At 41.6% G+C, this 13,760-nt stretch overlaps 1 protein-coding gene across 1 annotated transcript in view; it reads right to left on the bottom strand.

Moving 5' to 3' along the window:
• The window catches only part of MRS2 (magnesium transporter MRS2), a 35,733-nt gene extending 21,973 nt beyond the window's left edge, over window positions 1-13,760 (bottom strand). Inside the window, exons 1-5 of the mRNA XM_055570780.1 lie at window positions 13,394-13,760; window positions 8,831-8,904; window positions 6,093-6,129; window positions 4,241-4,353; window positions 2,353-2,526 (exon numbers count right to left, since the gene is read on the bottom strand). Of these exons, the coding sequence (XP_055426755.1) occupies window positions 2,353-2,526; window positions 4,241-4,353; window positions 6,093-6,129; window positions 8,831-8,904; window positions 13,394-13,583 (588 nt within the window). The 5' untranslated portion in view covers window positions 13,584-13,760. The remainder of the gene's footprint in view (window positions 1-2,352; window positions 2,527-4,240; window positions 4,354-6,092; window positions 6,130-8,830; window positions 8,905-13,393) is intronic.

Below are 13,760 nucleotides of genomic sequence, written 5' to 3'. Positions count from 1 at the left end.
CAGGTATGCACTGATACAGATATGTTTATGTGCATGCTAAGTTGCTTCAGTTGTGTTAGACAACCCTACGGACCACAGCCCTCTCTGTCCATGGGATTTTCAAGGCAAGAATAGTGGAGTGGGTTGCCCTTCTCCATGATATAGCAATACTAACTGTTAAAATATTAAAATGCTTCCAATAACTGTTAGTACACAGCATAACAGTAGCTGAATTAAGTACTGAAATTAATTAATAGTGTAAATTCCAACACACTCTCCACCCCAGCATGAGCTCCTGAGAGCTGACTCAGTCTGTGTAGCTTCACCACTGACCACTGTTCATGTACCTTCATTTCTTTCCTTCTATTATTTCCCTGCTTACTGAGTGGGCTTCAACTAGCCGCCATCTCATTGGCTGATACTGCTGCTGCTGCTAAGTCACTTCAGTCGTGTCCGACTCTGTGCGACCCCACAGACGGCAGCCCACCAGGCTCCCCCGTCCCTGGGATTCTCCAGGCAAGAACACTGGAGTGGGTTGCCATTTCCTTCTCCAATGCATGAAAGTGAAAAGTGAAAGTGAAGTTGCTCAGTCGTGTCTGACCCTCAGCAACCCCGTGGACTGTAGCCCACCAGGCTCCTCCATCCATGGGATTTTCCAGGCAAGAGTACTGCAGTGGGGTGCCATTGCCTTCTCCATGGCTGGTACTAGCTGGTGCTATTGCCTCAATAACCCCAGTAAGGAATGGAGCCATCTCCTACTACCTCAATAGAGCAAGGCAGACAAAGAGAAGGGTGCCAGGTACCACCAACCCCCCACCCACCTCATGCCCCCTTTACTCGCCCCTCTTCTCTCCTCTTCTCCCACTCTGGTTAGGATGCTCATGGCACTGGCTCTTGCTTGTAGCCAGGTCCTGAACAGTACTATCCTGACTGATGGGGGAAGAATAGATGATGAAAGATTTGTCACGGCCAAGAAAGCAGTGACCATCCTTGTTTGGAGCTTGACAGGATCCCCAAACCCTCAATGATTATCAATACAAGCGCTGTGAGAAGTGTACACAATTCCTACGTCAAACTAGGTCTCAAACAGAGGCATCATTTAGCTACCTTGACAAAGGATTGTACAAACAAATCAAAGAATGGTTGGTAAGTATCAGAATGATCTGATGAAATATTTGTATTATATTTATCATGTGTAGGGCTTCCCTGGTGGCTCAGACGGTAAAGCGTCTGCCCGCAATGTGGGAGACCCAGGTTCGATCCCTGGGTCGGGAAGATCCCCTGGAGAAGGAAATGGCAACCCACTCCAGTATTCTTGCCTAGAAAATTCCATGCATGGAGAAGCCTGGTGGGCTATAGTCCACTGGGTCACAAAGAGTTGGACAAGACTGAGTGACTTCACTTCACTTTATTATGTGTAAGCAGTTACCAACATACAATTTAGCTAAGAGAATAAAATGGCATACAGCTGAAACCTTTTGGTATGTTCATTTATATCATATTTAAGATAAGTATTTTGAATTAGCATCCTTGAACAGGATGTCAGGATAGACAACCTGAGATGTGTTTCACTCAATGTCATAACATGACTGTTAAAGAGACTCTGTATCCTATACCTAGAGACTTTAGATCTATTTGAGTTATAAAGTTTAAGAATTAAGTACTTTCCGCATATAAGACCCTGAGATGCTTCTATTTGAGGGGAGGGTGTGGTTACGGCAAGTGCCATTAAAACAATACCAGTGCTTCCCTGGTGGCTCAATCGTAAAGAATCCACCTGCCAATGCAGGAGACATGGGTTTGATCCCAGATCTGGGAAGATCCTATATGCTGGGAGGCAACTCAGCCTGTGCACCACAACTACTGAGCCTGTTCTCTAGAGCCCAGGAGTCGTAACTACTGAGTCCAGGAGTCACAATTACTGATACTGAAGCCCTAGCATTCTGGAGCCTGTGCTCAGAAACAAGAGTGTTGTTTAGTGGCTAAGTCATGTCCGACTCTGCAATCCCATGGACTGTAGCCCACTAGACTCCTCTGTCCATAAGATTTCCTAGGAAAGAATACTGGAGTGGACAGCCATTTCCTTCTCCAGGGGATCTTCCCAACCCAGGTATCAAAGCCCAGTCTCCTGCATTGCAGGCAGATTCTTTACCATCTGAGCCACCAGGGAAACCCTGAGCAACAAGAGAAGCCACGGCAATTAGAAGCCTGTGCACCACTAGAGAGAAGGCCCCGCTTGCTCCAACTAGAGAAAAGCACACACAGCAACAAAGACCCAGCACAGCCAAAAAAAGAAAAAACCAAAGTGTCTTCCTCCTCCATAGCATTGTAAAATCAGGAAACATTCAAGAAGCTAGACAAACACAGGCTTACCCGATATTGCAAGAGTGCTTCTATAGCTCTAAACTCAAAAGGTAAAGGGTATGTGACAAGTTGACCCTCTCCAGCCAACTGTGAAGGGAGTTCCCGGAAAAGCCACTGTTCCAAATTTAAATTACGATAATCTAGTATCAGAAGACACTCCGGAGTTATCACAGCTTTCAAATACTGTTAAAAAAAAAAAAAAAAAAAATATATATATATATATATATATATATATATACACACACACACGCGCGCGCGCACACACACACATATCTGTAGATAGATATATGTACACAGGCATATATGTAAGTTGTAGAGGAAAAGTAACAGTCATAAAATATTTAGGATTTAATACTCCATTAATTTTTAAAAACTATTTATTTGGCTGCACCGAGTCTTAGCTGCAGCACGTGGGACCTCATTCCCTGACCAGGGATCGAACCCAGGCCCTACACTGGGAGCAAGGAATCTTAGCCACTGGATCACCAAGGAAGTCCCAATACTCGATTAATTTTCGACTAAGCCTAAATCAAATCACTGTTCATTTGCTTTTTCAAAAACAAATCAACAAAAACAAAAAACCAAGATTTTTTTTTTAAAAGAAAGGAAGCCTAAAATAAATGCAAGTCTTAATACCTCTAACTCACTCTCAACAGAACCAGAATTAAGCAAATTATGCATTTACTAGGATTTCCAAGGAAATCAAGAGAAATATAGAGAACAAAGGAAACAAGAGAAGGTCTTTTTAAAAGTCAAGCATTCAGCAGACTTTTAGAAAAGATTAGTTTAATCATGATTGGTTTGGCTGAAGTGCGGAAGTTTCCTTTTTAAAATATCACCAAAACATACTAGGCTAATTTGAAATCATAAAGATAAAATGTAGCCTTAGTGCTCTAATTTAGAACACTATGAAGTTAAAAATTTATTCTGAAGAGAAAGGCTAACATATTCTGTTTGGATCACTTTACATGCAGATGTTTTTCAGTAGTAAATACCACACAAATACACGATCTGCGGTGGCTGAATCTGAGTACAGCAGGGATGGAGGAACTCTAATGTATACATGTATTTTTTTTTACTGCTTGGAGGTTCGGTGCCCCTACCCCCATGAGGCTCAAAGGTCAACTGTAATATGAACATTTTTATTCAGAAAAGTTGAAAAATTATACAGTGAATACCTATACACATACCAATTAGATGCTATAATTAACGTTCTTCTATAATCCATGTAAAATGAGTTCTACTCCTAACATGTTATATTATAAAATAGTTTGCTTTATCACATACTTCTCTATTAAAGAGGCACTTTTTAAAAAGTTTTGACAGATGCTAGTTATAAACTTTAGGGACTTTCCTGGTGGTCCAGTGGCTAAGATTCTGTGCTCCCAATGCAGGGGGCCCCCAGTTCAATCCCGGGTCAGGGAACTAGATCCCACATGCAGCAACTAACATCCAGCAGTCAAATAAACAAATATTTAAAAAACAAAAGGTGATAAAATATAAAGGCTACTTCTAGGCTATTTCGAAAACCAGAATATATTCTTGGTAGCTGAAGTTACAGTGCAATTACATATATACTGTATATGACTGAAAAAGTCTGGTATAAATCAAGAATCTTTCTCTTATTTCAGAAACGAGAGACTAAATTCAAACAGTGAGAAAGGAGACCGCAGTCAGACCTTTTCCATTATTAACAGAGCAGTGCTACACCTGCTGAGCACAGGTATACAATTCAGGTAAAATGAGTTCTACTCCTAACACCACGTTCTATTATACAATAGTTTCACACATCTATTTTTTTTTTATTACAAATTACTTTTAAACTACTGATCAAGATAGTGAGGAAGGAACTTTAAGATTGGCAGGGGAGAAATATAAATGAAATCAAATCCTTTACCTCCATTCGCATGATAATCCTATTGTTTCTGGTTGTGATGCTCATTAAATGCTGAAACCTCAAATCTCTGGCTTGAAGACCTAATTCTTGATATAAGTCAGTTTTCTTCCTTTCTAAAAAAGAAATGTGTTCAATATAAAGAGTGGGTAAACTTATGAACCAAAAAGTTTAGATTTTTATGTCAGAGTACCCCTCCCAACACCATTGAGATAATCTTTTATTACTACCAGAAACAAGAGCTAAAATGGGTCTTTTTGCTTTTTTTGCAATTTATGCCACTGCACTTTTTTTTAAAACTTAATTTTGTATTGGGGTATAGCCAATTAACAATGTTGTGACAATTTCAGGTGAAGAGTGAAGGGACTCAGCCATATAGACACACATGTATCCATTCTCCCCCAAACTCCTCTCCCATCCAGGCTGCCACATAACATTGAGCAGAGTTCCATATGCTATATGGTGGGTCCTTGTTGGTTATCCATTTTAAATATAGCAGTGTGTACATGTCCATCCTAAACTCCCTAATTATCCCTTCCCTCTGACTCTCCCCACTCCCCCTACAACCATAAGTTTGTTCTTTAAGTCTGTGAGTCTTTATTTTGTAAGTTCATTTGTATCATTTCTTTTTAGAGTCCACATATAAAGGATATCACATGATAATTCTCCTTTTCTGTCTGACTTACTTCACTCAGTATGACAATCTCTATATCCATGTTGCTGCAAATGCCATTATTTCATTCTTTTTAATGGCTAAGTAAGCAAAATGGGTCTTTTTTAACACCCATTTCTACCTCAAAAACATATTCAGGCTAAATCTAGTCAAACTAATTTTTCTTCTCTTCTCTTAACCATACTTCATAAAATTTCTCTGCACTTAGAGACACCCCTTGGGACCAGTATAAAAACCATAGTTATATATCATTAGAACTTACAGTAACAATTCCTAGCTCTAGATGCATGGATTTTTAAATATGAACTGTACAGAACTACATTTTCTATTTTTTCCTTACTGCATTATTAAGTTCAGCATTTTAAATCTATGAACAGATGGTCCAATTGTCTTTGTTCTTAGACTAATACAAAATGAGAAAATAAAATCACTAGATTCTTCTACCTGAAAACTAAATTTATCACCTAAGAAAAGGCAAAATAGATGAAGAAACTCAAGAAATAATGCTGGTAATGGAAGCATCTATTTTTATAGTATCAAGCCACACCTGTGATAGAGCTCTAAGTAGAACAACTTTTTGAGGTGATACTGAGCCAAAAAATATCCAATATACCCCACTAGGATTTCAGCAACAGTAGGAACAGGACTACAGGGTAGGAAGGACAGGGAGACCTGAAACCTGCACCTGAGGTCAGACAGTAAAGTAATGCTGAGTTTCATTTAAAAAAGTAACCGTCCACAAGAGCCATCGCTGGCAGAGTTTCAATAACTACCATCCAGTTCCCTGTCCCTCCTGTCTGCTGTCACCCATTGCAACTGCAACGGCAGTGGTATCACTCGATTTTGCCTTCAACATGGCACAGGAGGAAATGAACATGAGGACCAGGGCAGTGAAAGGGAGACTAATGAAGAGAAACAAAAGGGAAAAGTGTTTTTCTCTTGGCTGCATACCAGCCAAAACTCTTCCTTTAACATTCTGTTAGAGTTGGCTTCTAAGCCCCCACCCCCAACCCCCCAAAATTACAGTACAGGTCAAATGCTGCCGGTCATTAGGCCTAATGGACAAATGCTTAAGAAAGATCATCTTCAACACATCCATATAGGCAAACAATATTCTACTCGAAATATAATAGTTTCTTTACTTCCAGTGGGTTGATTTAAAAGAAAATTACAGATACTCACCAAAAGAAGTCACCTTTCCTTCTTTGTCAAATTTTGTCTGGAGACAGATAATAAAAGTATTATTTTCTCCCAAATCAGCACATGATTTGTGGTATCATATCATATGGTATGATGAAAATAACTCTAAAATAATGAAGATATAAACCATATCTGCTGTTCTTAAGTTAAATTCAGTTATGAGTTCAGGATTAAAACAAAAAGTCCCCTTTCCTTTGCCAGGACAAATCTGACCTTGGATTAACCATCTACCTTGGTTCCTCAGAAGATCTGATAAAGGAGTGTCAGCTGTGTTACTAGGTCATATAGTTCATGGTAAAAATGCCCCATCACTGCTCAACAGGCTGCACTGGGGAGACTGGGACTGGATCATGATACCTGGCGGGGAGCCACAGTTCTGCCTTTCCCGAAGACAGTGGCTCTTGGAACTGACTGCTCCTTGCAGGAGCCTGGGATGTGCCCCTGGGATGGTGACAAGAGATATTGGCACTAGAGGGCCTCAGGGGGTCTAAGCCAAGGTGGATCTCGCACCCACCTTTGAGAATATCCTCTCCTTGTACTGAGCTTCACACAGGGGGCCACAGCACCCCCTGGATGGCTGGAAGGACTTCTTTGGAAGAGAAAACACCAAATACTGCCCTTGTGAATTTCCTATCCTTTTGCTTTCTAAATAGCCTGGGACCAAATGTGGCTTATCTTGAGAATCTAAGTATTAATATCTGTGGGATGCTAAGAGGTCTCTCTGGTGGGTGCTGCAGAATCAATAAATATTTACAGAAAAGACCTCTTCTGATAGTGCAGAGAGCACACAATGCAGAAACTGTACTTACTTCCTATAAAGCAGAGGGAACATTTTCCTGTAACACTTGTCCACAAGTCAAGTCTGAAGATGTCAAAATGTTAAATGAATCACTGTGTGCTGGGCTTCATTAATTACTATTTAAATATGTATTTTCAGAAGACACACTCTAAGACACAAGTCCTAAATATGAATGCTATGTTAATAATACCACAATAAAACTGCATAGTATATTTCAGCTTGCTTCTTGTGAGCAAAGATAACATCAATAGGAATATATAAGTACCATAAAACATCAGAGTTAAAGGGAAACCTACATCAAGGAAAGTTTTATTTTGTGTAATATATACTAGCTTTCCTCCTTAAGCTTATTTCAAATACATACATCTGCTGCATAAAATTCACAAATAAAACTATTCGGTCACAAATTTTAGAGAAAACCATGCTAATATTTTACTAAATGCCCTTCCAGACTTATTCTTCCTAAATACATTCATGCTACATACACTTCCTTGCAGTCTCTCCTCTCCTTTCAACTTAACAATGTATGAAGAAAATTTTTGCATCTTTGTATTTATCTGTATCATTTTTAATGGGATTTTTTAATTAAAAAATGAGATCATACAAACTGATTTTTTAAAAAATGTTTACCTTGTAAAGGAACTCACTTTATTTCTAATAGCATCAACTGATTTTCTTAAGTGTTCTTGGTAGACAATGAGTTCACCTGCAAAGAACCTTCTTTCAATTTTAACATCTGACTTTGTCTTGTTTAATTAATTAAACTGGCTAACTCCCAGAAGAGTGAATAACAGTGACAATTTCTCCATGCAGTTCTGGGAGTTGTCTTGTTCTGTATAGTTCATAAAGAAAAGCTATGTTAAAAAGCCTAAATAATAATGACGATATATAATGGCTAATATATACACTGAACGCTTACCATGTGTGAGGTATTATTTTTAAGGGTTTTACATATTTAAGTTAATTTAAATCTCATAATTCTACAAGGTAGGTACTATTACTCCTAGTTTCAGTTCAGTTGCTCAGTCGTGTCCGACTCTTTGTGACCCCCATGAACCGCAGCACGCCAGGCCTCCCTGTCCATCACCAACCCAAACCCATGTCCATCGAGTTGATGATGCCATCCAACCATCTCATGCTCTGTCATCCCCTTCTCCTCCTGCCCTCAATCTTCCCCAGCCTATACAGATGAGAAAACCAAGGCACAAAGATATTATTGTAACTTGTCCGAGTCCGTCTAGTTAGTAAGAGACACAGTTGAGATCTGAATTTACAAACTCTGGTTCAGAGCAAGCACTTTCTCTAAAAATTAAGATTTAAAAAAATTAAAAGCCTACAAAAATGTTACAAGAATATTACAACCAATTTCCATGTAACCTTGATCTAGAGTCTCCCTTTGTTAATATGTGCCCCAATGGCCTTATTTTTCTCTCTCTAAATATGTGTGAGATACACACCATTTATGTTGTTTTATTCAATTTTTTTCTCTGAACCATTCTAGAGAACGTTGCAGAGATCAAGATCCAACAAAGCTTGCAGTTTTAAGTAACACCCTGTGCTGCCTCCAAAATGCTTCTGCATGTATTATGTTGCATAGCACAGGTTCAAGCCATTTTGTGGCTAATAGCCTTCAAGGACTTCTGAACAGATTTCTGGAGAAATCTTGAGTTTCAACTAGGAAGCTCTGAATTGTGATTTGAGCCACTTGTTCTAGTACTAAGACAAGCTCTGCAGATATTAGCAAAGACTCAAGAGTGCTGTGCAGCAAATCTAGCTGGCACTCAAGTCACTGGCTAAACAAAAGACAATGACTTATACATTATGAAACTAAGTAAGTAGTTTCATGGCTGATCAGTCCAGCCCAGTTAACTTAATAAGTACGTACTCTCTGTAAGTCATCAAATGGATCACACATACTCACCACAGTGAACACCGGGGATACACTGGCTAAAGTGGCTTGAGACACATCCGAAGTTCTATTCCGGTAAATTTCACCTGAAGAGTGAATTAGAGAATTCCTTGTGAGCATATGATTGGTTTTCACATATAGCTAAGATACAACTCTCATAGTCTGTAGAGGTCTTCAAACTATTTCACTATGTTTTGAATTTTTTTCCCAGAGGGAAAATAAGAAACACTTTTAACATTTAGCTGAAACTCCAGTACTTTGGCCACCTCATTCGAAGAGTTGACTCATTGGAAAAGACTCTGATGTTGGGAGGGATTGGGGGCAAGGGGAGAAGGGGACGACAGAGGATGATATGGCTGGATGGCATCACTGACTCGATGGACGTGAGTCTGAGTGAACTCCGGGAGTTGGTGATGGACAGGGAGGCCTGGTGTGCTGCGATTTATGGGGTCACAAAGAGTTGGATACGACTGAGAGACTGATCTGATCTGATGTTAGGTTTGGCAAAATATGGTTTTTAAAAAGTAATAGTTTAGGTGAGGCATTAGAATAATTTATGGATTCCAACCGCCCCTTTTCCTTTCTAATTATTATATCTTGTAGTTGGACATCAAATGTGTTAACAATGTTCTGAGATTAAAGTTAAACACCTATTCCTTTTCATACAATGTAGAAGGGTTCTTCATGAAAGTTACATTGGAAAACATAGTTTAGAAAACATACATTCCAAGAACTACCTGACCTCTCAGCATTCCAAATATCAGGACTATTTGATTAATCTATAAATTATGAAGCCTACAGATTTTAACTCTATATTTAATTTCTTCCCCACTGATATGCTTTTTTAATTATTTTTAAAAATGGGAGTATAACTGCTTCACAATGTTGTCTTGGTTTCTGCTATAGGTGAATCAGCTATGTGTACATATCCATCCCTTCCCTCTTGAGCCTCCCTGCCCCGGTCCCACCCCTTTCGGTCATCACAGAACACCGAGCTGAGCTCCCTGTGCTATACAGCAGCTCCCCATTAACTATCCATTTTACACATGGTGCGTATACGTCGATGCTCCTCTCTCAATTCATCCCACCCTCTCCTTACCCAGCATTTTCACAAGTCCATTTTCTACATCCACTGATATACTTTAGAGTGAATACTTGTGAAATATTTCACTGCACTGGAATAAAGACCCCGGTGAACTGGAATAAAGGTAAACCTTTACCTGAAAATGTGATTAGACTAAATTGAAGAAAAGCTCTCAAGTATAACCAAGTAAATTTAATGCCTGAGAAAGGACCCTGTTCACTGTACTAAACACGAGAAGCATGGGCAGAATTCCTATCCATAGAATATGAAGCTATATTCTCATTTCTGATCTTATTCTTTCCTATACATTCAAAGACATAATTTGTTACCATCTGAGGTTTGTTGGTTCCCCTGTACAAACCACCTTATGAGGGTCAGCTGAATAAAAGTTCAGTTCAGTTCAGTCACGTCCGACTCTTTGCGACCCCATGAATCGCAGCACTCCAGGCCTCCCTGTCCATCACCAACTCCCGGAGTTCACTCAGACTCACGTCCATCGAGTCAGTGATGCCATCCAGCCATCTCATCCTCTGTTGTCCCCTTCTCCTCCTGCCCCCAATTCCTCTGGGTGAATTTAATTCAGATGACCATTATATCTACTACTGCAGGCAGGAATCCCTTAGAAGAAATGGAGTAGCCATAATGGTCAACAAAAGAGTCCAAAATGCAGTACTTGGATGCAATCTCAAAAACGACAGAATGATCTCTGTTCGTTTCCAAGGCAAACCATTCAATATCACAGTAATCCAAGTCTATGCCCCAACCAGTAACGCTGAAGAAGCTGAAGTTGAACGCTTCTATGAAGACCTACAAGACCTTTTAGAACTAACACCCAAAAAAGATGTCCTTTTCATTATAGGGGACTGGAATGCAAAAGTAGGAAGTCAAGAAACACCTGGAGTAACAGGCAAATTTGGCCTTGGAATATGGAATGAAGCAGGGCAAAGACTAATAGAGTTTTGCCAAGAAAATGCACTGGTCGTAGCAAACACCCTCTTCCAACAACACAAGAGAAGACTCTATACATGGACATCACCAGATGGTCAACACCAAAATCAGACTGATTATATTCTTTGCAGCCAAAGATGGAGAAGCTCTATACAGTCAGTAAAAACAAGACCAGGAGCTGAATGTGGCTGAGATCATGAACTCCTTATTGCCAAATATACACTTAAATTGAAGAAAGTAGGGAAAAGCACTAGACCATTCAGGTATGACCTAAATCAAATCCTTTATGATTATACAGTGGAAGTGAGAAATAGATTTAAGGGACTAGATCTGATAGATAGAATAAAAGTTACAGCGCTACAAATCAGCACTTGCTAATACATCACAAGTTAGATAAAGTGTTACCTGGAGGTGAGAAAGTCAATTTCTAGGGAGACTGATAAGAAGTCCACGGTCCCCAAGGAGGAGAGACGGGTCTGGGGCTCCTGAAGAGGAGATAGGGGTCTGGAGTTCTCAAGGAGGAGGAAAGGGCAAAGGTCTTTTTTTTCTGCTCTACATTCCTTAGTATTAGTCACATAAAACATTTTTTTCTTTAAGCCTGGAACTGATGATTACAAAACAAAACAACTTAGTTTAAGCTCTGTACTAAGGATTATATAACAACATATCCTGCTTGAGGACAGTTTCTCCTTCCTGAAAACCTTCTGACTAATACTGTTATCTTAAAACGTATATTATGGGAGTGGGTCTGGTAAGATCTTTCTATTGTTAAATTCTAATCCTGTTATTCCAACCAGTCCATCCTAAAGGAAATCAGTCCTGAATATTCATTGGAACGACTAATACTGAAGCTGAAACTCCAATACTTTGGCCACCTTTGATGTGAAGAACCAAATCATTTGAAAAGACCCTGATGCTGGGAAAGACTGAAGGCGGGAGAAGGGGACAACAGAGGATGAGATAGTTGGATGGCATCACTGACTCAACGGACATGAGTTTGAGTAAGCTCCGGGAGCTGGTGATGGACAGGGAAGCCTGGCATGCTGCAGTCCATTGGTCCCAAAGAGTCCCACACGACTGAGCAACTGAACTGAATCCTGTTATCTTAAAATGTAAATAGTGGGAGTGGGTCTGTTAAGATCTTTACAACCTTGAGAGTCTTTTGATTTATTGTAATAATGAATTAAAACAGTATACAGCTCCCTTGCTAAGACTAGCAAAAGAGGCACTCTTCGCCCCTTTCTGATGTCTATGTCAGCTTTCTCTCTTTTTCACTTTAATAAAACTCTGCCACACAAGAGCCCTGAGGGGTCAAGCCTCGTCTCTGATCCCAAAACTAAATCTTCCTCTTCAGAGATCACAAATCTGACATCGTTCACCCTAAGATATCAGAGGGAGATTCTGAATCTCAATGCTTGTCCTAAAAGGTTAGATGGGCTGAGCCTGGATTCCCAGGCAGTTACCAAAGGAAAGGAATGTGAAATGTAACCTAATTTGGAAAGACTCTCCTAATGAGTATGAGGAAGCAGGTGGAGATAGTGAGCTACTTTAGGAGTGTTTTTAGAGTACAATCGTGAAAACTTGTTTGAGAACACTTTTGAGAAGCCATACATGACTTGGGTTTTTGAGCAGTATTAACACCCACATTCGGAGAAGGCAATGGCACCCCACTCCAGTACTCTTGCCTGGAAAATCCCATGGACGGAGGGCCTGGTGGACTGTAGTCCATGGGGTCGCTAGGAGTCAGACACGACTGAGCGACTTCACTTTTACTTTTCACTTTCATGCATTGGAGAAGGAAATGGCAACCCACTCCAGTGTTCTTGCCTGGAGAATCCCAGGGACGGGGGAGCCTCGTGGGCTGCCGTCTATGGGGTCGCACAGAGTCAGACATGACTGAAGCGACTTAGCAGTAGCAGCACCCACATTGTCACATTTCTGAAAATGTCAAGGTAGCATCGTGGTTTATCATTTAGGGGAGGGGATAAAAACACCTCAGACTTCTACCTCCATCCCCTTCTATCTGGTTATACAGTACTTGAAGAAAAATCAGATCTTTCTCAGAAGCAGTTTCTGAAAGTCTTCAGCCTCACTATCCTTTTCCTGAGCAACTGGACAAATGTCTAAATGTGTCCGTTCAAAAGAAAGAGACAGACAGAAGTACTTATAAAATCATTCCAGGTAGATAAGCCTAATCTTGGTTTCAGCACTATCACGATGGATGGGGGCGAAACTCTCAAAATCCTCACAAGCGCACTCAGCCCTATTTGCAGCTGGACCGGTGGGGAGGACAGAGGGCTGGCGGGACTCTAGCAGGGCCCAGGGGACGATGCTCAGTCGAGTTCGGAGCTGGTGGACACAGCTCCTCCCGCAGACCTGTGCAAGAGGGCAGACACTTGGCGCCCAAGGGCCGACCCAGAGGCCGAGGACTGAGCAGGCCGCGGGGCAGGCAGCCACAGCCACGTGGGCTCGGGCGGTCGGGTCTGGCCCTGGGATCACCGCAAGCCTGGCGTCCCGGGACTGCAGGGCAGGGACAGCGGTACCTGTCACGGGGAGCCGGCGGGACCAGCACAGCGGCGCGGCCCGCCTCCTTCCGAGCAATTCGGTGGCGCGGCCGTAGGCGACGACGGGGCGAGTGCCGGGGGTCAGGCCCAAGGCCAGAGCACACAGGGTACGCCGGGGCAGCCCCACCGCACGGGGCAGGAGCTGGGCCAGGCTCCGCAGGCATTCCATGGCGCTGGAGCAGGGAGGAGAGAGCTGCGAGACCCCAGCCCTTCATGCCGGACAGTGGCAGGGCGGCCGGCACTTCGCGACCCCGCGCCGGCGCCCAAGCTGCGACCGAGGCATACTGAGCATGCGCCGGGGGCGCCGCGCCTGCGTGTAACTTCCCGCGCATGCTCCGAAGGGGCC

The sequence above is a fragment of the Bubalus kerabau genome, chromosome 3 (assembly GCF_029407905.1).
Source record: "Bubalus kerabau isolate K-KA32 ecotype Philippines breed swamp buffalo chromosome 3, PCC_UOA_SB_1v2, whole genome shotgun sequence".
Taxonomy (NCBI): domain Eukaryota; kingdom Metazoa; phylum Chordata; class Mammalia; order Artiodactyla; family Bovidae; genus Bubalus; species Bubalus kerabau.
The sequence above is the reverse complement of the archived record's forward strand: the minus strand, read 5'-3'. Positions and strand labels throughout refer to the sequence as shown.